This window comes from Kogia breviceps, chromosome X (assembly GCF_026419965.1).
Source record: "Kogia breviceps isolate mKogBre1 chromosome X, mKogBre1 haplotype 1, whole genome shotgun sequence".
NCBI lineage: Eukaryota > Metazoa > Chordata > Mammalia > Artiodactyla > Physeteridae > Kogia > Kogia breviceps.
In genome coordinates, this window is record NC_081330.1 from 37,241,485 (window position 1) to 37,266,652 (window position 25,168).

General features: G+C 42.7%; 1 protein-coding gene across 2 annotated transcripts in view; it reads left to right on the forward strand.

Moving 5' to 3' along the window:
- The window catches only part of COL4A6 (collagen type IV alpha 6 chain), a 296,513-nt gene that overhangs the window by 128,275 nt on the left and 143,070 nt on the right, over window positions 1–25,168 (forward strand). For both annotated transcript variants that reach the window (XM_067023768.1, XM_067023767.1), the window contains exon 3: window positions 3,745–3,828. In XM_067023768.1, coding sequence (XP_066879869.1) covers window positions 3,745–3,828 — 84 coding nt within the window. The remainder of the gene's footprint in view (window positions 1–3,744; window positions 3,829–25,168) is intronic.

Here is a 25,168-nt window from a genome sequence, read left to right on the forward strand (position 1 = left end):
ACCAGCTAACATATATTGAGCATACTATATGTGGCAAGCAATTTGCTAGGGGCATTATCTTTAACCTCCCAAAACCCAATGAACTAGAATATTATTATCCCTATTTTATAGTTGAGGAAATTGAGGCTTAGAGGGTTTAAACTGATTTTCTTTATAGTGAACAAACCAACATCACCTCAGAGGAACTTACTGTCTAGGGGGATAGGTGAAGATATAAACAAAGCATTGTAATATTGTGTATGTGTGTATGTCGCTACATATACCTGTACCTCTAAAACACCTATGTCAGATTTGTGGTAGAAAATCAAATGAGATTTGGTGTGAAAGGTGTTTTGAAGAAATCTGACACTGTTATAACAGAGCTTTACCATGAGTTATTCACCATTTCAGAGAATCACTGCACTAATAGCAACTCCATCCGTGGTACTTGAGTCAGCAATACCACATTCCAGAATCACTCTGCTTCAGCAGACTGTAGCATTCCTGGTGATTCTGCATCAAGCTGCTAGCCTCTGATGACTTCATTACATCTTCATTTTTTAAAATTAATTAACTTATTTATCTTATTTATTTTTGGCTGTGTTGGGTCTTCATTGCTGCACGCCGGCGTTCTCTAGTTGTTGTGACCAGGGGCTACTCTTCCTTTGTGGGGCTTCTCTTGTTGTGGAGCACGGGTTCTAGGTGCGCAGGCTTCAGTAGTTGTGGCATGCGGTCTCAGTAGTTGTGGCTCATGGGCTCTAGAGCCCAGGCTCTGTAGTCGTGGCACATGCACGCGCCATGCATGCATGCTCTGCGGCATATGGGATCTTCCCGGACCAGGGCTCCAACCCATGTCCCCTGCATTGGCAGGCAGATTCTTAACCGCTGCGCCACCAGTGAAGTCCCTACATCTTCTAATAGAGCCATGTATGAGCATTTACATATTAAAATACATATTGTTTCATTATGAACGACTTTTGTTTTTCTTTGCAATACAATTATGGCATAATAAATGCTTTTTTTTTTTTGGCCGCACTATGGGGCTTGTGGAATCTTAGTTCCCCGGATCGAACCCAGGCCCCCTGCAGTGAAGCACAGAGTCCTAACCACTGGATATGCATTGCATACATATACATGGAAGGGAGAAAGCATTCCAGGGTGGGAATGGCACCAGTGATGTGGCCTGGTTTAGCAACGGTTGGCGTGTCCCCAGACAAGCCAGGATAGGGCAGAGACTTCCTCTGTTCTTGGTCTTGCCATGTTCCCTGGAAGCCACTCCTTTTATCCCTGCCCTCCCCCCGCCCCCTGCCCAGTGTAATTGAAGACTCCTGGGGGAACTGCCAGGGCCAGCATTACAGGAAATTGCCTTGTGGCCAGTGGGGCTTCTCTGGTTACTTTCCTCAGTGACAGAAGACAGTGATGGTTTCCTGTCTGTTAGCTGGGTGTTTGCCTCCTTGTTATGCCAAGTTCCCAGGAAACCTCAGCTTGTGCTCCTTATATTTTTGTTCAGCTCCTGTATTGGGATTTTTCCCCCTGTCTTATCCAGTTCCCTGCCTCCAGCCTCCTTGCTCCATGCTAGAGATCTGGAAACTTTTGGTCCATGATGGACACATTTTATGGGACACCTAAAGGGCATTGTTTCGAATTAGGCCATAGCTCCAAACAGATACCACTTTGGCAATGTCTGTTGAGTCCTCTCCCTTGAAGGTGATGAATTTATCATCTGGAAACAGACTGGTTTTTTTCTCTTTACTAATTATGCGTGTTCACTGAAGACTGCTTGGAACATACAGAACTATATGGAAAAGCAGATAGAAATTACCCATTATCCTGAGAAATATAGCACTCAACATTAGACAAAGGGTGCACAGCATTGGTGAGGATTAAATTCAATGCTGCTCTGCCTCCCTGTTCTCTATTCCATTCCAGCCCCCAGCTTTCACCTTCCACAGCACCTCTTGATCTCACCCTTATGAAATCTTGCCTGTCCTGTATACCATAAAGTGGAGGGCAAACTGGAAAGTGTACAAAAGCACTTACCCTGTCAAAGGCATATAAGAGAGATAAAATATATTTCATATCAGGAAGGTGTTTGGAATCTAAAATAGCAATATTTTGTCATAGCTCTGCCATCACTACCTTATTACCGAGGTGTTGTGGTGATAAAGGGTTGTGGGAATGTCTAAAGAGATAAGAGACCATCTGAGAAATTCACAGTGCTCCCTGGGAATTAGGAAAAGGTTCACAGTACAAAGAGGCAAGAATGATTAAGTGTGAGGCTGGCTCATAAATATATGCCTTTCTCTTTTGAACAAAACAGCCAACATTAAACAAAAAAGTTGGATGATACTAAATCCATCCCAGAGATAAAGTTCTTATTACAGATAATGGTTAGAATTTATGTGTTGCTTTTTTTCCAAGGTGGGTAGGGTCAGAATGGCAGTTTCCTCATTTCTGAGTCTGCATTGAGACTGAAGACTTAGAAAACACTAAGGCATAAGGGTTAAGGTCAAGGCTTGGGAGTTAGACCTGTGTTCAAATTCCAGCTCTGTGAGGTCATCAAGCATTTTTCACATGCCATCCACTGGTTTAGACATTGGGGATGCAGTGTTGGACAGCACAGATAAGGTCCCTACTTACATGGAGCTTACATTCTAACAGGGGGAGACAGAATGTTTAATGTTGAAAAGGTAACATAGTGCTATGATTGGAAGTAACTGGGGGCCACTTTAGGTTGAGTGGTCAGGAAAGGCCTCTCTGATAATAGACAATTGAACTGAGGCTAGGGTGATAAAAAGAGGCCAGAGATCAAAAAAGTCTAGTGGAAGAGCATTCCAGGCAGAAGTAACAGCTGGGGCAAAGGCCCTGAGGCAGGAACAGGCTTAAGTGTTTAAAGAATAGAATGAATACCAGTGTGATTGAAGCAGAGTGAGCCAGGGAGAGAATGAGGAGAACAGGTTGGAGAGGGTCTGCACATGTCAGGTCATGCGGGGGGCTTTGGAGAAATTCAGCTTGTTATAATCATCATCATAAAACAGAGAAGGTGGGAGTTCCCTGGCAGTCCAGTGATTAAGATTCAGCGCTTTCATTGCTGGGGCCCTGGTTAGTTCCCTGGTTGGAGAACTAGGAGCCTGCAGGCCACGCAACGCAGTCCCCCCAAAAAAAAGCAGAGAAGGGAAAAGGAAGTTGGATTGGAGAGTTTAGGGAATAGTGTACAGTATCACCTGAGAAACTTGGATCTGACTAACTGGGCGCAGGGGTTTGCATGCTGTGCTGAAAGTGGGAGCCTGAGGAGAACAATTCTGAGGGCAGAGTACAGGATGGCTATTTTCATCTATCATTAGATTTCTGGCACTTGAATTGCTCTCCAGTTCTCTGCTACAGCTGCTGCTTTCTCAATGAGTGCAAATGTATAAGTCCATCGGGGCTCAGGGATACAGCTAGAGTCTATTTCCAGCCCCATGTAAAGAAATGCTCTTGTATTTTGTGGCTGGGATTTCTACCTATGTGGGGAGATTTAAGTCACAGCTCCCCAACCAGCTACCAAACTGGCTATATAGTGAGGTATAGACCTGACCTAAAAGGGTGCTAGCTTAAGATGACTTTTTATTTCATGTGACTCATGACACCGCCAAGTGAGATGATTAAGCTGCTGTGATTTATTTGGTTAGGAGGAGTGTGGCTAAGGGGTATGCTCCCTGGGCAACATTGCTTCTTGCTTCACATGGTTCACTAACTTTTGTCTTTTTTTCTTGTTTTTAATAGGGAGAGAAGAAGCCCTATGGAAAGCCATGTGGAGGCCAAGACTGCATTGGGGGCTGTAAATGCTCTCCTGAGAAAGGAGCCCGAGTAAGTTGCTTCCTTCATTGTTGAAAGACAGATAGGCACAGGAGCCCATATCTGAAGTGTGTGTGTTTTCTTCAGAATTAAACTGCTTAGAATTTACTCTTACGACCTCATGGAACAAGCAAAGTGATGAAGACCAGCTGGAAGGAGCTTTGCTGACTAATGATAGGCAGAACTAGATTAGTCAAAGTCTCTGACGGACCGGGAAGAGGTTTCTTTCATTGACTCAATACCAAAGTTTCCTCAAGGTTTCATCTGGGTTATTTCCAAAAGGCAATTAAGTTGTGCAGAACCAGATTATGATATGTTTGTAGATGCACGTAAATTTTCATAGCTCATTTATAGGTAGGCTCTTCCCTACCACTCTGGGGGACAAGTGGTCCAATCGTTATCGACAGACTAGGGATGTGCTTCATCCAAAATCAAGGGTACAGGGTAGCCATAAAGTCCAGAAATATAGGTGACTATACACAAAGAATGATTTATAGATATTATATTAAGGCATAGGACAGGTTTCAAAACATTAAGTGATTTATTCAATGTATTGTCCTTTAATAACTATGCATGCCCAGTTCAAATTGTTGTGCAAATTGCAATGAACACAGTGCCTTGATACAGCATTTCTATCAATCCTCGTATATGCATATATGATGTGTTGCCCCAGATGATTTGTATTTTTGATTTGCACTGAAGAAACCTGCATCTTTAGTATAATTCAGCAAAAGTATTCAAGGGGGGGTGGATCAATCCATAAAAAAAATAAAATCCAATCTATGTTTTCAAAATGTATGGCCACCCTGTAGAATTGAGATCTTCCGACTTGCAGCGTTGTATTTGCACTCTCATCACATTCAAACAAGCCTAAGAGCTTACATTGTCAAAGGAAGGTAGCATAAATAGGTCAACCAAACCCTTAAAAACATAACCAAACAGAGAACAGAGTGACCGCTCCGCCTCCTCTTTCATTATCTTCCATTTGCAGTACAGTGAAATGTCAAACTATGCCAGAATTTGAAGGAAAAGTATGAAAAGCCATCTCTTCATCAAAAGGGACCAGACATATTGTACATTAAAGGCACAGACTTAGGGAATCACAAAATATTAGAAAGGGAAGGTATCTTCGTGAGCTTCTTATCTTATCCACTGATGGTAGAGGAAACAGTCTCTGAGAAGGAAAATGACTTCCCGGGTCACACGGCAAATTGATGACAGATTCAGGCTGTTACCTGGGTCTTTTGATTTCTTGCCTATTTACTTTACCCACTGCTGTCTCCCGGGGAAGTTGTGTTCACTATAGCCACTGAGGCCCACGTTCTTTCTCTGCTCTATATCTAGGAAACACTTTAGAAAAAAATAATTCTACAACAAATATATGAATATGTTCTTAAACAACAGCAAGCAGCACAGACAATGCAAAAGTCTCCCTTGATGTTCTCTGGGTCCCACTATTGTCTTTCTGGTCTTTTTCTGTGCATGATCAAAGATATGTATGAATATATATATAGATAGATATATAACAATAGTTTCATTTTCTGGGTTTTCTTCCCAAACTATAATCATAAGTATATATTCTATGCCTTTTTTGGTTTGTTTGTTTGGTCACATAATATGTCCTTAAGATCTTTTCCTCTACCCTGAAGTTTAATCTAGCCATTTCCCTTTTGATGAATACATAGGTTGTTTCCAAATTTTTGCTATTTTTAAAAATGGAAGTGTTACAGTAGAAATCCTTGAACAGTCCTCCTTGTACTCATTTCTAGTGTAGACGCTAAAGATCCGAGTTACCAGATATAAGGGTAATGGGCATTTTTAATTTTAAAAGCCAATGATCAGTTACCCCACAGCGTATCTATTCGAATTTATTTACATCAGCATTGTTGTACAAGAGTGCCCATGTTTCTATACCCTTACCATCATTTGATATTTTTATTAATATGGGTGAAAATCATCTCAATTCCCAGACTACATGTAAGTTTAAGCATCTTTTCACATATTCATTGCAGGTTTGTATTTCTTCTGTGAATGTCCTGGACATATCCTCTCCCCACTTTCCTAAGGGGTGATTCTTATTGATTTACTTTACCCCTGCAAAGATACAGCAAGTAAAAATGGCCCAAGTGGAAGCAGATGAGATTTGAAGTTTTACACAAAAGGGCCTTTCCTGATGGAGAATGAGAGGCAGGAAGTTGGTTAGACCCTGCAGCCAGGGAACTGAGAAACAGCTCTGAACTGTTTGTGAGGCTGGGGAGCCTTTAAAACTAGAAATTCTGATATATTCTGAACAGGGGTCAGTCCTACACCAGGCAAACATGCCTAGGATGACCTCATTGTTTCACCCCTGGCTGAGATTTTGATCTTTGAAGAGAGAAGGCGGTAGATTTCCTCTGTGAGGAGCTCTCATTTGGATTCCAAACATCTGGAGCCCTAATCTGGCTTCTCCTTTGAAAACATGAGTGGTTGAAGGGGCGTGGGATAGAGAAAAATAGAATATCACCGCACAGATCTTTTTTCGTCAATATTCAAAAGACTCGGTGTCCACAGAGTCAAATATGCTCCTAAAACTTTATTTGTGAAGCCTGAAGTTTCTGGGAACGCTTGTCAAGGTTAGTGAACCAGACCAAGCTGTACTTCATGAGTCAAGAGCAGGAATGTCCTATTTCCCAAGTAGATCAGGAGGCCAGTGCACATGGGGCCAATCCTGTGCACACGGATGCTTGAAGCTGCCCACGCAGCCAGGTCCTTTTTACTCATCTTCCCTACCAACCCGCATTCCCAGGGCCAAGCAGGATTGTTTAAACTGGACCCAGCACTGTTGACCCTGCAGGGCAGCCCCTCAGTACCCCTTTTGTGCAGATGTCAGAAAGATTTGAGACTGTTTTCCTTAGCTGAGAAGAGGGCCCCTTTTGGTTTTCAAGCTGTTCCTCTCCAGCTCCGCGAGCTGGGAGGGGAACGGAACATTGGTTCAACCCTGAGATATGCTGCAGCCCTTTGCAGGGCCTGCCTCCTGCCTTGGGGAGACATCAAGCACATAGCTTGCTGGGCAGTGTGTATTTTTCCTTTGCCAAAGGCCTCTTGAACTGATTAAGACATTTACACAACACCTAGCACTCCTGCGCAACTGTGATCCAACGCTTTTGGGCTTAAGCCATCTCAAACTGATTTCTCGAAGGCATGCCATGCCTGGTAAAAAGCCCTTGCTAGCGTTGCTGCACTGCTTTGTGCTTTCCGAAGCATCTTTTCCCAGGGTCTGTATCATTATCTGTATGCAACAAATAAACTGATAAGTGATTTTGCCCAAGGTCACTAGCCTGTCAGTGGCTAAACCTTATTTAGCCTACTTTAGGAGAATGGCAACTTTAAAAAATGACATGCCTAGTAATGTTAAATAAAGGTGTTTCTCCCCCGCCCCTGGACATTTAAATTTGGATTTAATGTTTGACTTCAAGCTTTCTTTCTTGGGGGTAAGTGTTATTATCTGAAAACAAACACTCTTTTGAGTTGTTCTCTTCCCTGGTATTTTTTTTTTTCTTCTGCCATTGGATTGATCAAATCGTTGTAGGTTGACATTTCCATCCCTTGCCCTCTTTTCCCTACTGGATTTGAAAGCTATCTGTGCATTACCGGCGGGTGTTTGTCTGAGTTGGGAGCAGGCAGGACTGTTTGTTTTGTTCTGAATCTACTATTCCTTAATAGCATTTCAGAGTTTTCCCTGTTTTAAGTGTTCTGGTGTTTACATAAAGCATGGAGAGCTCCTAATTATCCATGCCATCTAAGGGTGCATTATCACAGGGAATCCCAAACCACAGGGAATGTTTGGATTCCCCACCTAGGTGAGGGCTGTTGGCCCCTGTTTTATGGCTGTGGAAGCTATGTCCTAGCCAGAGAGTTTATGAGACTAGCCTGAGTTTCACGAGAAACAGCCCAGGTTTCTTAATTCCTTATCTCCTGCCTGCATCGTGCTGCTTCTCTGTCACACAGTGTGTTTCCCAGGAATTCCAGAGCCCAGATGCATTCACCACCAGCCCTTCAATTTACTCTCCTCCTGCAAACAGCTGGCATTCCCTGTGTCAGCTGACTGGCGCCATGGCTACCGAGAGTACCCCGAGGTTGTTCCATTTTCTCCTGAATTAGGCAATTCCAGTAAAACAGCTTTCCCTTCTCTCTGGATGCCCTGACCAGCCACTGTCCTTAGCCTCTACAGTTCCAAAGCGAAAGCTCATAATGCACATGACCTCCTTGGGTGGCTTGGCCTTGCTCCAGATGCCTACGATCAGGCATCTTGCCCCTCTGAAGGCTGGCCTCACTGCTAACGCTGGTCACCGCTAAACTGCCCGTTGCCAAAAACAATGTACATTTTTCATTCTTATCTTCTTTGACTTTGCTGCGCGAGACACCCCCTTCTTTCCTGCAACTCTCAGTTCCCTTGGATTTCATCGTGCTCTTCTCTCCTGGTTCTTTCCTATTCTGATTGGGACTCCCCAGCGTTCTATCCTCATCCTACTTCTCTTCTCACTGTAGGCCTCTCCCAGGGTGGTTTCATATATTCCAGAGATCTCAGCTACCACCCATACAATGATAGATATTCAGTCTCTATCTCTAGTTCAGACCTTTCTCCATAGCTTTGGATCAGCATTATCAGTTTCTTGCTGGATATCTCTGCTTGGAGTTTCACTGGCACCACAAACATGTATCACACAGAATTCAACCAGCAACTCCCAGCAGACACATTCCTTCCTAAGTCCTACCTATGTCTTCCCCATCTCAGCCCCACCAAGCACTCCATGGCTCAAGCCAGAAACCCAGGAGTCATTCTTGTCTTCTCTTTCTTTCCTCCACCTCCAATGCATCATCAAATCCCATCTATTTATCTTCTTAAATTGAGCTCAAATCCATCCACTTTTCTCCATACCTATTTTTCTCCAATCCAGGCCTGTATCATTTCTTACCTGAATTGCCATAATAGCCTCCAGAGTGGTCTCCCGACCCCCCAGTCCCACTATTTACCATCCATTTGCCACTCTGCTGTAATCATCTTTCCAAAACATAAATATGATCACAAAACTCTTGTTTAAAATCTCTCAATGGCTCCGCATAGATCTCCAGTAAAATTTTAACTCTAGCAGGCTTACAAAGTCCTCCATAACAGGGCCCTTGACTACCTCTCCAACATTACCTCTCATCACTAGGAGCCTCCCTCTTCAGAAAAAGAAACAAAACAAAACCCTACACATAAACTGAACTATTTATAGTTCACAGAACCTGCTATGTTATTTAATACATTCCAGGTTTTATACCTGCTACTCCCTTTACATGTACTTCCACTTTACATGTACTTCCACTGCCTCTACCCTTTTTCTGCTGACTTGCCTCTCTTTACCCATCCTTTAAAACTGAACACAGACTTCACCTCCTCAGAAGCTTTCCATGATAGAAGGTTACCTACTCTTCTCATCCTTCTCATGCTGAACTACAGCAATCTAATGACTTGTCTGATCTCCACTATCTTATGAATTCCTAAAGGGCAGAGATTTGGTCTTCTTAGACTCTGCAGGGGCAATAGGCAGTACAGATTGTTTCATGAAGGACTGACCAACCAACCAACCAATTTGGTTGGGTATGGTTCCAGCCCTGCTCTTCTGGATTAGCTCTTAGGTTGCTGTGAAGCAGATGAGAGTCTCTTGTCTAGGGAGGAATCCATTCTGCTAAAAGAAGGCAAAGAGCCAGGGCAGTCATTTCCGTATCTTTTTTAGATCTCGTTAGCTGTAAGGATCCCAGCTCTTTCCCACACTCTGGTTCCCATAGCTTGCTTTGGGATTTTGCTCTACCTAACTCCTCTGGGCTTTTGACCTTGAAAGCTTCTTTTGCCTGATCGCTTCTTACTCTGTGCCTACCAATGCAAGGGACTTGGCAAAATGCTGCTGTTTTACTACCAGCAATTCGTTCTTTTTCCAAGGTGAGGACATTCATGAATAATCGTGAGTGAAAGATAATCACAAACTTTCTTTTTGACATTGATTTCACCCTCCTCTCCACCAAACCTTTTGCTTAAAGCCTCTTAACCTTACGCAAAGTTGATGGTCTTGAGTTTCCCTTGTTCCTCTTCCTTGTGGGGGGAGAGGAAAAGTGTTTGCACAGGGAAGTAGCCACTGGGTGACAGTAGGGGAGGGAAGTAAAAGAATCAAAGAGCTCTGTGTATTTAAAATATAGTTGTTTGGGTCAAGGATAATTGATGGTAATGTTAAAAGTTAGTGTCTCTGCCCGGAGCCAAGATGCAATCGTAGCCCAGCAGATGTTTGTGGTTATCTTAATGCTCTCTTTGATCATATTGGGACAGTGTGGGGTTTATGGAATATATTATCCGTACTAGTGAGGGAGGTTTCTGTTAAAGAGGAATGAAGGAGCTGGAGGAGGAGATTAATACACAGCTGTGGAGTCAAGAGCACTGCTTTAGATAGCCAGAGACCTCAGTGCCATGCCTGAGCTTTGCCAACTGGACGACATTGGGCTGGTGCTTACCCCTCTCAGCGTCCCAGTTTACCAGTCAAAAGAGTGAAGGGTTTGGGCAGGGTGATCTCAAAGAACCCACCAGCTCTGATGATGGAAGTCAGACCCCGTGTTACTGTACCATGACAGTTCCTTGCCCCTAAAGTGTCTTATCGTGCTTTCTAGTGTGGCAGTGAGATACGGAGGGCCATTTTTGACAGTGTTCTACCCTCTGCAGTGGAGTCTTGGCAGCTGCCTCAGACGTAAATCACTTGCTGTGGCTTTTTACTGCCGATGCTAGAAGCACCTAACAGCTGAAGTTGCACCCCTGCAGGAATGTACCGTGCTCTCCTCCTTGGCCATTTGGCTGGTGTGACTTGAAGAGAGTCACAGGGATGTCGACTCACCACACACATCCCCCAAATACCTTCCCTGCCTGGCCTGCCTGCAGTTCTAGCTTTAGAGACATACTCTTTAGGTTAAGCATGGCCCCATCTTTGCATTGCTTGAATAAATTACATAGGCCTCTCCTCTGGGGAGGAGTCGTGTGTACAAATCTTTAGAGACTGCTCAGTTTCCTCGTCCTGCCCTGCTCATCCATATGTCAGAGACATTGGATATCAAGACATGAGTGAGGATCTTGCGTAGTCTTTCCTCCCAGAATCTGCCTTTATCTTCCCTCCACAGATGTATCCTCCTCTCCTCTCTTCTCCTTGTTCTTCTCTGGTCTCTAACTTCCTTCTTTCTCCTTCCCGGTTTCCCTCCCTCCGGCTCTAGCATTTCTAGCTTTCCATCCCTCATTCTCATTTTCCTCACCCAGTTACTGACTGCCCTCTGCTTTCAGTTGCCTGGGAGTGCTTCCTGTGTCACCAGTCCCTGTTTTTTGTCCTCTATGAGCAGGTGTGAAATTATAGCAGCAGGAGATTGGAAAGAGTGGCTGAGATGTACTTACAGAAGCATTGCACTTCTCCAGAGATTCTAAATCTCAAAGCCTGGATCAGTGGTCTCCAAAACTGGTGGGTTTGGGGGGAGGGGGAGGTTGGCACATGCAAATCAGTCCATTGTAAAATCAGTGTGAAAGAAAATATTACAACTTCTATTTCCATTTAAATTGAAAACATCTAGAAAGAAATTAAGATTTGGATTAAAATAATTTAATGTATGATAGTGCTTAAAACAGTGTGTAGTACACCAAGTGCTATCTAAATATTAGCTATTATTAGCACTACTATTAAGCCTTTCAAATATGTAATACACATATTGTCACTGGCACCCTCTGTTGCATATGCTTTGTAAGGTATTTTGAGGGAAGGATGGGAGCCCACAGGTGGAAGGGTTGACCCTGGAGCCCTTACTTTTTTTTTCCTCTATGTATACCAGAGATATTGCTATCTCCTTGGGCCCAGTTAAGCGGATTTATGGATTATATTATCTAACTACATTAACCCTCACAAAATGGACAAGTGGCTTAAGAAGATTTCTGCAAATAAACCATGTATTGAAGATAATACCAATAATGTAAGCACATGAAAATGGCAGCACTCACACTTCTCTTACTCCTTGAATGAGTTTTTCCATCAGCCTCATTGTGCGGTAAAAAGCACAGCAACCTAATCATACCTGACAAGAAGTCAGCAAAAAAGTAATGCAAGAATAATCAAGAAGACTAAATGAAACATGGATTTTTACCCATTCTCAGTAATGAAAGATCTTTCCCTAAGTGTATATGGTGCCTTGAAATATTAGCTAATAATACAATGAAGACATCACGATGAACAAGACATTTGACATGCTATTTATTTCATCTTTAGCTCATACTTTTACATTTTCTATTTATTGTGTGCATTTCATATTATATGTGTAGGTACATATATATGCAGAGTAGGACATGTATATAATTTATATAATCATTAATAATATAGTGTGTATATATATAAAACATGCTCTAATTTTTTTTAACTGAAAAGGGAGTGCAATCAGAAAGACTTGGAGACTGCCGGCCTAGACCCTACTTAAAATAGATGGGACCCACGAGCAGAGGCAAAAGAATTTGAATAAGAAAAAAATAACTGTCCCCAAATCTCTTGTTCTTTCCCTATCGAACAGCCATGCCACCAACTTTAGAGCCTCACCCTGACAACTTTATATAAAATAAAGCAATGGGGATCTCAGGAGCTGGGAGAAGTGAGACAGCAAAGAAATTTAAAAATCATAAAATCTCAAGCCTGGGAGGTTGGATCCAAGCCCCAAGTGGCATATCATAGTTTGTAAACCATGCGTGTGAATGCTCTTTCCCTCTCTTTAAATGTGAAGACTTTTAGAAGAAGCCATTTCAGAGAGGTTAAGAGACTTTCCCAAGGTCCCTTGCGAGTGGCATAACTGATATTTGAACCAAGTATTCTATCCCCCTGCTCAGTGTTCTTTCCACCATGTCAAATGGCCTCTTAATTTCATGGCCATAATCAGCTGAGCTCATCTTGGTTAGATTGTTGTGAATGGAGGAATACTTGCAGTGGAGAAGAAAAAGATGCCAAGAAGATGTAGACCAGATATCAACAAATCAATCGTCCTTTCCCTGCCCCAGTGAGAAGTAACCCCTGACCATGTGTAATAGCATCTGTTTATATCCTTGTCTGGGTTTTAAAATGTTTTCCTGATATCCCTGTCTTTGAAAAGTCACAAGAACTGAAATCCATGCATAAGGAAAGCCTGGTTTTCATCTGTGATTACAAGTTTTGTGAGGTGTCACATCAGTTTTTATAGGTCTGTCCCTCTATGTAGGCCACTTGCTGTATGGAAGTTCTCTGCAATGGAGTTAGAAATGTGTATAGATGAAACTACCAAATATATGTTAAGGAAACAATATGGTGTCTGTTCTGAGAAGACTTGCATTAATGGAAGTCTTCCAAGAATGTTTAACAAAATTAATTGCATGGCATCTCTCTTAAGCTGTAGAAGTCGATGGGAAAAAAATGTGCATTGCTTTGCAGAAATTTACCTCACTGTCATCTTTTCAAAAGAGCTTTTATTTTAACACATAAGGCAAATGGCCAATTATTTAATGACCACCTTTACTTATAGAGGTAGAGGTCCTAGACTATGCTCTGCATTTTGTTTTTCTCATTGTGTTGCATCGGGTTCAAGCCCACTACACAAACATTTAAGGAAACACTCTGGGGGGATGGTGCAGGCACTCCGGAGAATGCAGACATATCACAAGCACCAGAGTTAGGGAGACTACACACACACACACACACACACCACAGCCAGCAGCAGCCCTTAACTACACAGCACTACATCATCTGATTTTAAGTCTGAGTGCCAGAGCACAAGTCCTCAGAAGGAGATATTGATACAGACTGGAGTGATTAAACAAACTATTTTTTTATATTATGACAAAAACGTTTCTTTAGGAAGATTAACTTGATGGGGGCTGTACAGAGTGGATTGGAGTGAGAGACATGATAGGCGGATAGAATGCTCTCTATTTTTAGAGGTTAAGTGGCATGTCCAAAATCCCCTAGCACAGCAGAATGGAAACTTTGCATTTTCTGCTGCTCAGATCCTCTCTTTCTTTAAATGATTCTCTCCAACCTTGAACACATGCAGAGATGCATACACATTCAAACAGTGACTTGATGATGAAGACTCATCTTCATTGAAGGTATCACCTTTTTGTTTTTTATTAACTGAACGATGGTACTAGTTCCTTTCCACCACATTCCTCTAACTCCTTGGAAACCAGTATCCCCACTGGTTAGTCTCTACTGATCCCAACTGAGGAAAACTCATCCCCAAACCAAGTGGAATCAGCAGCACTGAAGTGACCTTATTTTGATTACAGAGAGGACAGTAAGGTGCTTCTCTCCATCGCACACTAAAAGCTCCTACAGTTACTAAAATGCCCAGTGAGAAAGGCTACCACAGTGGGTTCTGAAAGAGCATCTGTTTCCTACTTGATGCATTTTGTTGTGGGAGTTATGAGTGAAAGGTAGGGTTTGAGGAATCATGAAAGAAGGAAGTCACTGGTTCATATAAGACAGATCTTAAAGCTTGATCAGTGGAGAAATCTACAGAATACCTTAGAATGGTTCCCTTATCCTGAATTACCAGCTAGGACCTTAGCAGGCTCTGTGGACCTAACTAAGCACTCGGCTTTGCTATGACAGTTTTTACAGTTTTCACAAGGTTAGTTTTACTCCTTAATTTTTGAAAACCCAGAGGAAAAATGTTCATTGCTTTAGACCCCAGGAAGATTAATATATATGTTTGGTTATCAGCCATATCAAAGAAACCATGGTCTCTGGCCCTGTACATGTCTTTTCTAGTTCAAGTAATTGGAGCAACTTGGCATTCCACTGCTTTGGTTGGGTTCCCTCTTGGGGTTGACACCAATCAGTGGTTGCTGCCCCCTTCACATGTTGCTGTGGGAATGCCAGTAAAGCTCTGAGCAAAGCAGGGAGCTGTGAAGAAACAGGCTGTGAGGCCCTGAATGGAATGAGGGGTAACCAGGGTTCAGGAGCCAGGTTTCCCCAGAGAGAGACAAAAAGAAAGCAAACAAAAGGAAGAGACAGGTCTAAACAGGCTCCCCGGACAGGGCCCCCCGTGCTGTAAGAACAGAGCCTTAAACTTCACAAAGCTCAGGAAGGGAGGGGAGCCAGGGGTTAAACACAGCCTTTGCAATTCAGTTGAAGAATGATTAACTGAGCACACACGGAAAAGCCACACATGTTCATATGGAGCAACATTTGTGATTCTTAAAACACGCGCAGACACTTCATGAATTTAGAAACGTACCTAAAGCTGTACATCCACAGAGATATTAATATTGATCCCCAGAAACCCCAAGGGGACCACCCCTAAGAAACAGACTCAGAGAGGCTCAGCAGTGCAGAAATACCGGGAGTCCCACCATGCCTAACAGAGGGCAGGGTTTTGAGGCATGTGACAGAGCTTAATGCCTGATGAATCCGGTCCTGGCACCTGGGGCCAAGGTTCCAATGACTGACACCACAGGAAGACACACGAATCTCTCTTTGAGTTTACCTTCCAAATCAAGCCCAAGCCTAGCTCTAGCTAAGAGCAGGATGGAAGCCAGTCTCCTCCGGCCCGTGTGAAATGAGGAGCCGGGCTTGAAGGCCTCCCAGGTCCTTTGGAAGAAGCAGAGCAGGCGCTATAGCAGAGCCCCTGCCCCCTCGTCTCCCCCAGGCTCATCGACAGCCTAATGACAAGCCGCCCCCAGGCCCCAGTGTCCCAGATCCCTGAGGGGAAGCTCATCGCCCGTCCGGGAGTGGCACGGGCTCCTCGAGGGGTCCCCAGAAGCCCCCGCTCCCCGAGGGCGCCGAGCCAGCACCCACCCCCACACCCAGCCCACCCCAGGCGCCCGGGGGGCCGGGTCTCCCAGGGGGCCGCTCGGCTCGCTTCGCAAGGCTGCCTCCCAGGGGAGGAGGACCGACCCGGGGGAGACGCACAACTTCCTCTGCAGCCAGAGTGGGAGGCCCGGGGAGGCCCTGAACCACCGACGCGCCAACGCACGGTGTTCACGGCCCACACCGAGGGGCCGCCGGCCCTTAGCAATGGGAGGAGCCAGTCGGGAAGAAGCAAACAGGGAAACAAACACAACCTGGGAACTTTGGACCAGCTTCCAAACTGAAAGTCCTCAAATATACCTTGGCCGCCCCCTCGCAAGAAAAGCATTTGCCTCATGAGAAAACCTAGGCACTTAGACTGCAGGAGGGCAGAGCCAGAGCACCTCTGAGGATCGTGTCGTCCAACCATTTCATCTTACGTCTGGGGGTCCATAGTGAGGAAGAGACTTAAGCTCCAAGGAGTTTTCCTTGATTATGAAGGCCAGGGGTGTGTGTACTGAACCATGGAACTTGTGAGCAGGAATGCCCTTACCCCAGTGACCAGATATTCTTCCCATTTCCCAGGGATTCACAGGTACCCAGAACAGGGTAGGGGAAATTTCCCATTTTGGTAGTACAAGAAAGTACAGTGGTTGAGAGCACAGGTTTTGGAGCCAGATAAGCCCATCTTTTAAGATCTGGCTTTATCAATTACTAGATGTGTGGTCTTTACCCAGTGGTTCTCAACCAGGCGCAGTCTTACCCCCCAGGGGACATTTGGCCAGGTACGGAAACATTTTTGGTTGCCATAATTGGTGGGGTGCTACTGGCATCTAATCAGTAGAGGACGGTGATGCTGGTAAACATCCTACAATGCACAGGACAGTCCCTCACAACATGGAATTATCTGGTCCAACATGTCAATAGTGTCAAGATTGAGAAATCCTGTGTTAGACAAATGACTTAAACATTCTAAGCTTTAGTTTCTTCATCTGTGACCTCGAGTAATAGTACCTATCTCACAGGGTTGTTATAATATATAGACTAAAACATCTAAAGCCATTAGCATTATTAGCTATTAGTTCCTCAAACCCTCCATTAACTCCACCTTCTCTTATAGCTACTTCTCTTATAGCTACTGCCCTGTATCTTATAGCTACTGCCCTGTATCTCTGTTCCTCTTACAGCATAACGCATTGAAATAGTTGTTTATACTCAAAATCTCCACTTTTCACATTCTCTCTCGAACCTACTCTAATCAGGCTTTCTTTGCCACCACTCCTTTCTTATAAATGTCACGCGTGACATCCACTTTGTTAATTGCAACGACCAAGTCTCAGTCTTCATCTTATCTAATCTGCCATCAGCATTTGAAATGGCTTTTCACTCCCTCTTTCTTGAAAAACTTTCTTTGCTTGGCTTCCAGGACACCACTCCTTTGATTCTCCTCCTACCTCAATGTAGAAAGCTTTGCTCCAAGAGGAGAGGGACTTGGTCTGATTTGTTCTGTTTTGTTGAATGAATAAAGTAATGAATAATATTTATTGTGAGGATTAAATGAGATCATGTATGTAAAGTGATTAGCACACATCAAGCACTTAATAACTGGTCACTGTTACTAGTACTACTACAACTATTACCACTGATGTTATTATTATCCTTCTCCCCTACTGGGCTATGAGCCTCAAGCATGGATTAACGTTTAGCTTTATTCAATAGCAGGGTATATATCCAAATCTGGATATATATCCAGAAAACAGTTTGCTATGTACGAGAGTACTTGACGAGGGCATGAGCCTAGAGCAGGACCTTAGAGGAGAAATAGGTTTGGAAGAGCTTGATTGGGGGTGGGGGTGGGTGGCTAGAGTCTCATGGGAACAGGCATCCAGAAGGGAGTCACATCTTAGCCATTTCCACTCCCCTCTTCATAAATGATGAGACCATAAAAGGTAGGGAGTAGCAGTTCTCACCCATTAATCATCTCAATTCCTCCTCTCCCAGGTATGGGGGAGAAGTGGGACTGTGACCAAATGTTAGCATGAACACAACTTATCTGTTGGGTTTGACAGAGTAAGCAACATAAATTCACTTGACTCACAGTAATGATTGAACTTCATTTTCAGTCATCTTGAACTTTGAGCAACTTTCTACACTAATCAGCTCCTATTACCATCTGTACAAATTTGCAAGTGGCGTTATATTAGCCTGATAATTTGGCTCCTTAGGGATAGCCATTAGAAAAGGTACATAACCCAAATTTTATTAGAAAACTTGTGAACACTCAAAACATCTATTAAGTGTTGCTGATCATTGTAATAACATAATTTGTCAGCATTTTAGTGAAAATGAGGTAATAACCAAATAGGCTATTTGAACCAAGATTCTCTTTTCCATTAAAACTGGAATGTCTAGTTTTTATAATATTCATGTCATTAGCTACTGCCAACTGTGGCATTAAGTAATGACTAGCTTTTCCTTTCTTTGCTTCACCACCTACTCCAAACAAAATGTCCATAGCTTGGACCCTAAGAAATACTATTAAATAAAACCCGTATGTTTTCAGTCCCTGACCATCTAAAATCTACACTCCTGTTCACTTGCATTATAGCCCATGTGCAGTAACCAACCTGCTTTACAGATGGCTCAGCCTATCTGTAACTTGCCAGATGGGACCTGGCCAAGTGCAGAGAAAAATTGCAACCTGCCAAAGACTTATTTTTAATCCACAAAACTCTAACCATTGACTTCAAAAGGAATTATGTTAATACAACTTTATTTTCAAATCAGCATTAATTTTCTTTGGGTTTGAACTTGCCATCAACTCAAAGATCTTCTGAAAATTAACTTAGTTTCTAAATTTTCTAAACCTTTTCAACAGTCTTGTTTTTTAAGCCTTCCAGTAGGTGCTGAATAAACACACAAGTGACATGCAAGTGACATAAAGGCCACCATGATTTTCCAACTGGCTGTGCTGTTGGTGACTTCTGGCAGTTCTACTATTATTTGTCAAAGATCCTCCAATATCCATCTGGGCCCACAGATAGCCAAGGCTCCTGAAAGAAGTGTTGATAGAGCCCAAGGGGGGAAGTTGTAATTCATTCTGGAAAGGTGACCCAGCTGCCCGAGTCCCCTGAGCCCTCTATAGATGCCAAATGAGCTCCTAGCCTAGTAATCCCATCTGTGATCTAAATGTGTCCAGAAACCACCCACTCATCTCCTCATGTCGACTAATGTGCTCACAGAGACATATTTTTCCTACTAAGATATAGGCACTGCTTTCAGAGGTCTTGGAGAAAATGATTGTCATCTTTTTCATGGTCGCCGTCATAAAAGTGATAACACATAACAACAAGATAATAATAGTTGTCACCACTTATAAAGTATTTACTATGTGCCAGGCATTGTACCAGGTATTTTATGTATGTTGTCTCAATATTTTAATGAGATATAAATATCATACCAGAAAGCTAACCCTTTGAAAGAGTACAATTCAGTGGTTTTTAGTGCATTCACAAGGCTGCCCAAACCCATCACAACTATCTACTTCCATTACATTTCATCACCCTGTCTCATTTAATTTTCACAGTAGCCTTGGGGAGTAAGTATTTATTTTAAATCCCATGTTACAAATGAGAAAACAAAGATTTAGTGAGGTTAAGTGTTTTACCCAGTTCCCACAGCATGTAAGAACTGAGGGTTCTTTCATGTGGAACTGAGAGTCAAAGGCAGATCTCTCTGGGACCGAAACCCATACATCTCTTTCTATCCCCTTGATGATCCTTTATTTGTACCATGTTCCATTATTGGTTCCACCAACAGGGACACCAAAGGGAAAAGTTGTAACTTTCTTATTTCTCTCTTCCACTTCTTGCTCTCCTCTCCTTTATCCCTCGTGGGATTAATGGCTTTGGTATCCCTAGCAACCGCCCTCCTCCTGCCCACACCGCCTTCATATACATACTAATATACAGCACACAGTTCCCCTGTCAAAATCTCTTCTCAGCTAGTGACTTGACTTTGCACTGAAGGTCTAAAAGCCTTATAAAACTTTAATTTGTTTTACTCTCTTAGGCCTACTTTTGTTTAACAGTAAGCCATCATTTAGCATAGTGATAAGAGCAAAACGTTTATTTTTTATCTTTTGGCTGCGTTGGGTCTTCATTGCTGCGTGCGGGCTTTCTCTAGTTGCGGCGAGCGGGGGCTACTCTCCATTGCGCGGGAGCTTCTCATTGCGGTGGCTTCTCGTTGCGGAGCACAGGCTCTAGGCACACGGGCTTCAGTAGTCGTGGCATGGGGGCTCAGTAATTGTGGCCCGCAGCCTCTAGAGTTCGGGCTCAGTAGTCGTGGCACACGGGCTTAGTTGCTCCGTGGCATGTGGGATCTTCCCGGACCAGGGCTCAAACCCGTGTTCCCCTCATTGACAGGAGGATTCTTAACCACGGTGCCACCAGGGAAGCCCTGAAGAAAACTTTTGACATCAAGCTTAGATTTTAAGTTCCAGTCTGGTTTCCCCACGCTAAATGTGTTACTCTGGGCAGTTCACCCCTGTGAACATCAGTTTCCTCAGCTGTAAAATGCAAATAATAATAATAATACATGTGGGACTTCCCTGGTGGTCCAGTGATTAAGACTCCACACTTCCAATGCAGGGGGTGCGGGTTCGATCCCTGGTTGGGGAACTAAGATCCCACACGCCACGTGGAGTGGCCAAAAAATAATAATGGTACACACGCATCACAGGCCTGCTATGAGGGCTAAATGGCATATACATGCTAAATGTATAATGCAATGCCTTGAAACAGAGTATATGCTCAGTAAATGGCAGTAGTTATTTTGGTGGCTTCAGTGAATGGGTAGAATGAGGAATTATAGAGCACACATTAAGATATATGGCCTAGAATCTCTCTAGACTGCAGGCTCACAGGGCAAACGTTGATTTAAAAAAAAAAAAAAAACATTTATTATGCAAAGAAATGAACGATAGTTTGCCAGGTAGTATACCAATCAAGTTAAATAGTTCCTGCAAACTCTTGCCAGGTTAATCAACTAAAAGCATAAAGATCCCTTCTGGCATTAAATCTCTGGTTGCTTTCCTCACAGCAGGCATAGCATTTCCCTCTTTAAGAAACTACACTGATTCCCTGTTGTCATCAAAAAGCAAAACTTGACTTGGAAGATATTGAGCACAGCCAGAAGTGGCACAGTATCCAGTTGGGTCTGACCTGCCTGAGGAGATCAAGTAGTCCTGGCAGACCCATGTGGTTGGATAGAGGTCAAAGGCCCAAATATAGCTCAGAGTATAACCCATGGGCTATTTTAGAGTTAGCAGGTTAAGATGAGAATCTGGAATATAGATTTCAAGCAGGGTTATCAGGTTAGGCTTTAAGTCAATTTCAACATCCAATCCAAACAGGAGCAGGGTGAACAGTCAGCAAAGGTCCAAAGTGCAGAATGCCTCGACACAATCCAGGAGCAAATACCAGAGACCCAAACTTGACCCATGATCATAGTTGCCATTATTTATTTACCATATAAACATACACTTTGCTAAGGGCTTTACTGTGTATTCATTATCTCATTTAATTCTTACCACTATCTTATAAGGGTAAGTAGCATTATCTTCCCCATTTTAAAAGTTAAGGAAACAAAGGATCATAGTGCTGGAAAGAGGTGAAGCTGGGATTAAATCCCAGATCTGTCCAACATACATGCCCTCAACCACTGCATCATATGAATGCCTCCCAAAACACTATAGTACTGCTGGTAACCAGAGGCCACACACTTGGAGACTTAGGCACAAGGAGAAAATGATCCTAGCGATAAAGCTGACTTGCTGCTTAGCCAGAGAATTATTGAAGTTGGGGTCATGGTTCTTTCTACTTTGTGGTAGGAGGAGTATGCTGAGAGTCTGAGGTGGGGCTGAGAGTATCAGTATCAGAGACGTTGTCTTGACTGCCTCATATATTCTAATTTTCAGTGGTCACAAATAGAATAATAGCTCCTATCACTCTACCTTTAAATTTCTTATCTGCTTCCCTTGATCTATAAAGAAAATATGACAAGCAGGAGGAGGTGGCTCGTTGTCCCCTAAAGAGCTCTGTAGCCTTCTGGTACATTAAATGACAACAATTCTTCTAAGAGGTGGCCCCATTTTGCAAGGATGGAGTCTGGGTGCTACAGAAATGGGCTCAGGAGGAAAGCGTTGAAGAGTGTGGTAGATGGGTGGCCTCTGTTGGAAACCACCTTGCTCTTTGTGGAGGGTGGAGATAATGCTGTGAGCTACCTCTGAATGTTTTCTTCCCTCTAGTGGTCAGTGGAAGGAGGAAAGAACGGTGGTATAAGCGGTGCTCACTTTTTACTGTAAATGCAATCCTGGAAATAACATCCAAAGAAGATTACTTCCTTAAAGAATAATGTTATAATTGGAGCTATGTTTCAAACCAAGGACACTATATCAAATAAATTTAAAATATGACCAACAATTTGTCATATTAGCAAAGATACACTTACAGTAGGACTATAATAATTCTAAATAATAAAATTAAGGCTTGTGCCTTATAATGGATACAGGTACAGTCTACATAATGATTATAAAAGGGATCCCTGCTGTATCATTCTTTTTTCATCTAATTATAAAATGCCACCTAAAATAAACAATACAATATACATTGACTAAACTTTTTATTAACAATTTTTTCACCTTCTTAGATGTTAACTTTAAAGTGCTTTCCAAAGTAATCTAAGTTCTTTTCACAGAGTCATGTATAAAAATGAAGTTCCAGGGCTTCCCTGGTGGCGCAGTGGTTGAGAATCCGCCTGCCGATGCAGGAGACACGGGTTCGTGCCCTGGTCCGGGAAGATCCCACATGCCGCGGAGCAACTAAGCCCGTGAGCCATGGCCGCTAGGCCTGCGCGTCCGGAGCCTGTGCTCCGCAACGGGAGAGGCCACAACAGTGAGTGGCCCGCATACCGCAAAAAAAAAAAAAAAAAAAATGAAGTTCCACAATCACCCAGATACTGTTCAAACAATTTCCAAATGTGTCTACCAAATTAATGCTGCCAATTTCCCTTCCCAATTAATCCTCTCTGCATTTTGGCAATGTGTATCAATAGCCTTAAAAATGTTCACAGCCTTTGACACAGTAATTCCATTCTTACAAATATAATTGAAGGAAATAAAGCAGTACAGAAAGATTTATGAATGAAGATATTTGTCAGAGCCGTATTTATAACAGTAAAAAGTGGAAAAAGCCTAAATGTCATACAGTAGGGGAATGGTTAAGTAAAGAAATATGGTATATCCCTTGCAGTGGAATAATGTAGTCAATGATAAGATATTTCTTTGAAGAATCTTTAATGACTTGTAAAAATGCTTATGATATAATGTTAAGTGGGAATTATGGGCAACAAGTATTTATACAGTATGATCTCAAGTTTGTAATGATGATAATTATAATATATATCTAACTTTAAAAAACATACTGGAAGAAGATACACCACAAAGTTAGCAGTGGTTATCACCAAGAGGTAGAATTGTGGGGGAAATTTTGGACAGGCAGAGGAAGAAGAGCTCACAAAAAAGACTGAGAAAGTATTCCTAAATAGGATGCTAATGAGATCTGAAGGAATGAGGAGATAGCTAGGTAGCAGAGCCAAGTAGGTGTTCTTGGGGAGAGGCCTGGAACTATTCTGTGAATGAGAGGGCGGACTCAAGTAGGGTGACCAATCATCTTGGTTTATCCAGGACTAAGGGGTTTCCCAAGATGTGGGAGTTGAAGTGTTAAAACTGGGAAATTTCTGTGCACACTGGGATGCATTAGTCACCCAGACTCAGCCAACTGAGGCTGGTAGATGGGTAGTGTCATGACCAAAGTCACACAGGAAGCAGAGCACTGGGCTGGGAATTCGAAGGGCTTAATTCTACTCCCTATTTTGCTGTCTCTTAGCAAGATACTTAATTTCAGTCTTAGTTATGGCTATAAACACTTACCTTGTTTGCTCACCAGCTTGTTCTGCAGACTAAATTCAATTATTCGCAAATACAAGGGATTATCAGTAATAATAAACATGTACTAGGTACACACTACATCGCTTTGGGGCATAATTCTAAGATTAGGGGAGTATTAATAATTCCAAATTTATAGAATTTTGAAGTCTTAGTGAGATTATATTTCTAAATAAATTAATACAACAATGCTTGTCTTCTAGTAAACACTCATTAAACATTAGCTCTGATGATTATATGCAACTGATTATATGTCTCAACTTGAAAAGACAGATATGAGAATCCCCTAAAAGTACTATCCATGAGATAGTACTTCGATTAATACTCCCATTTTACAGATGAGAAAATTGTGGCTCAGAGAGGTTAACTGCCTTGCCTAAGTGTATACAGTCAGTAAGTGATAGCGCCATTTGTCCCTTGGTCCAGCACTCTTTTCCACTTTATTAAATTGCCACCCAGTCAAAAGCCTTTTGGCTTTTTTTGAGAACATTGACAACAGTTTTTTCTTTTTACTGTAGACAACCTTCTTCTTACGTACATCTTCAGTTTAGTCAAAGCCTACTCTTAGGCCAAATAGAGGACATCAGGGAACAATCTATGGGATATTTGTTAGCAAGCCTCAGAGAACTTCAAGATTCTTTAGTAAGGCTGTAAACCAATTACAAGGTCTGCAAGACACTTCTCATACAGTAAGGCTGAAAGTCAGTAGTGTTCTGGTAAATGTTTAGCCACTGGCTCTGAGAGAGGCAGTAGAGGGACCCTGATTTGTAGCATATGCAGACATCATGTCGTAAATATTTCCACCAGGGCTGATTTCAAACTATCATTGTGATTGGCTTCTGTGAGCCAATGCTAGCCAGTACAAGCCAAGGCAGGCCAGCTCCAACACACCACTAAAAGCAGAATACCAACTTTGAATCGGTTGCTTTCCTGAGCGTATATAAACCCAGTGAGAATTCAAGTATGGGCTTTATTCAAGGAGCTTGGTTTTAGTATGTCAAAAAGGGAGGGGGAAGGGAGTATAAGGTAATGGGTTAGGATACCCCAGCCGGTGAGATAATTTAAGGGAAGGCCCAGGGGAACAGAGGGAGCTTCTGGTTACTGCCTGCAAGTCCAGATCTGGCCATTCATGAAACCTCTGAGTAAAGCCAAAACTAACACCTGTCATAGGAATGAGAGAAACTATTTTTTTTCCCCTGATTGTCAAGCTTTTCATTTTCCCACCAACTTTCTATTTGAATATTTTCAAGCCTTCAGAAAAGTTACAAGAATAGAACAATGAGTGCCCATATAGCCTTCACCTAGATTTACCAATTCTTAATATTTTCCCACATCTACTTTATTACTCTATTTTTATGAACTATTTGAGAGGTATTTGCAGATAACTTGACTCTTCACCCCTAAATACTTGAGTAAGGGTCTCCTAAGAACAAGGGCACTATCCTATATAGCTACAATATAGTCATCACACTCAAGAAAGACAACTCTGATACCACAGACAGGTATA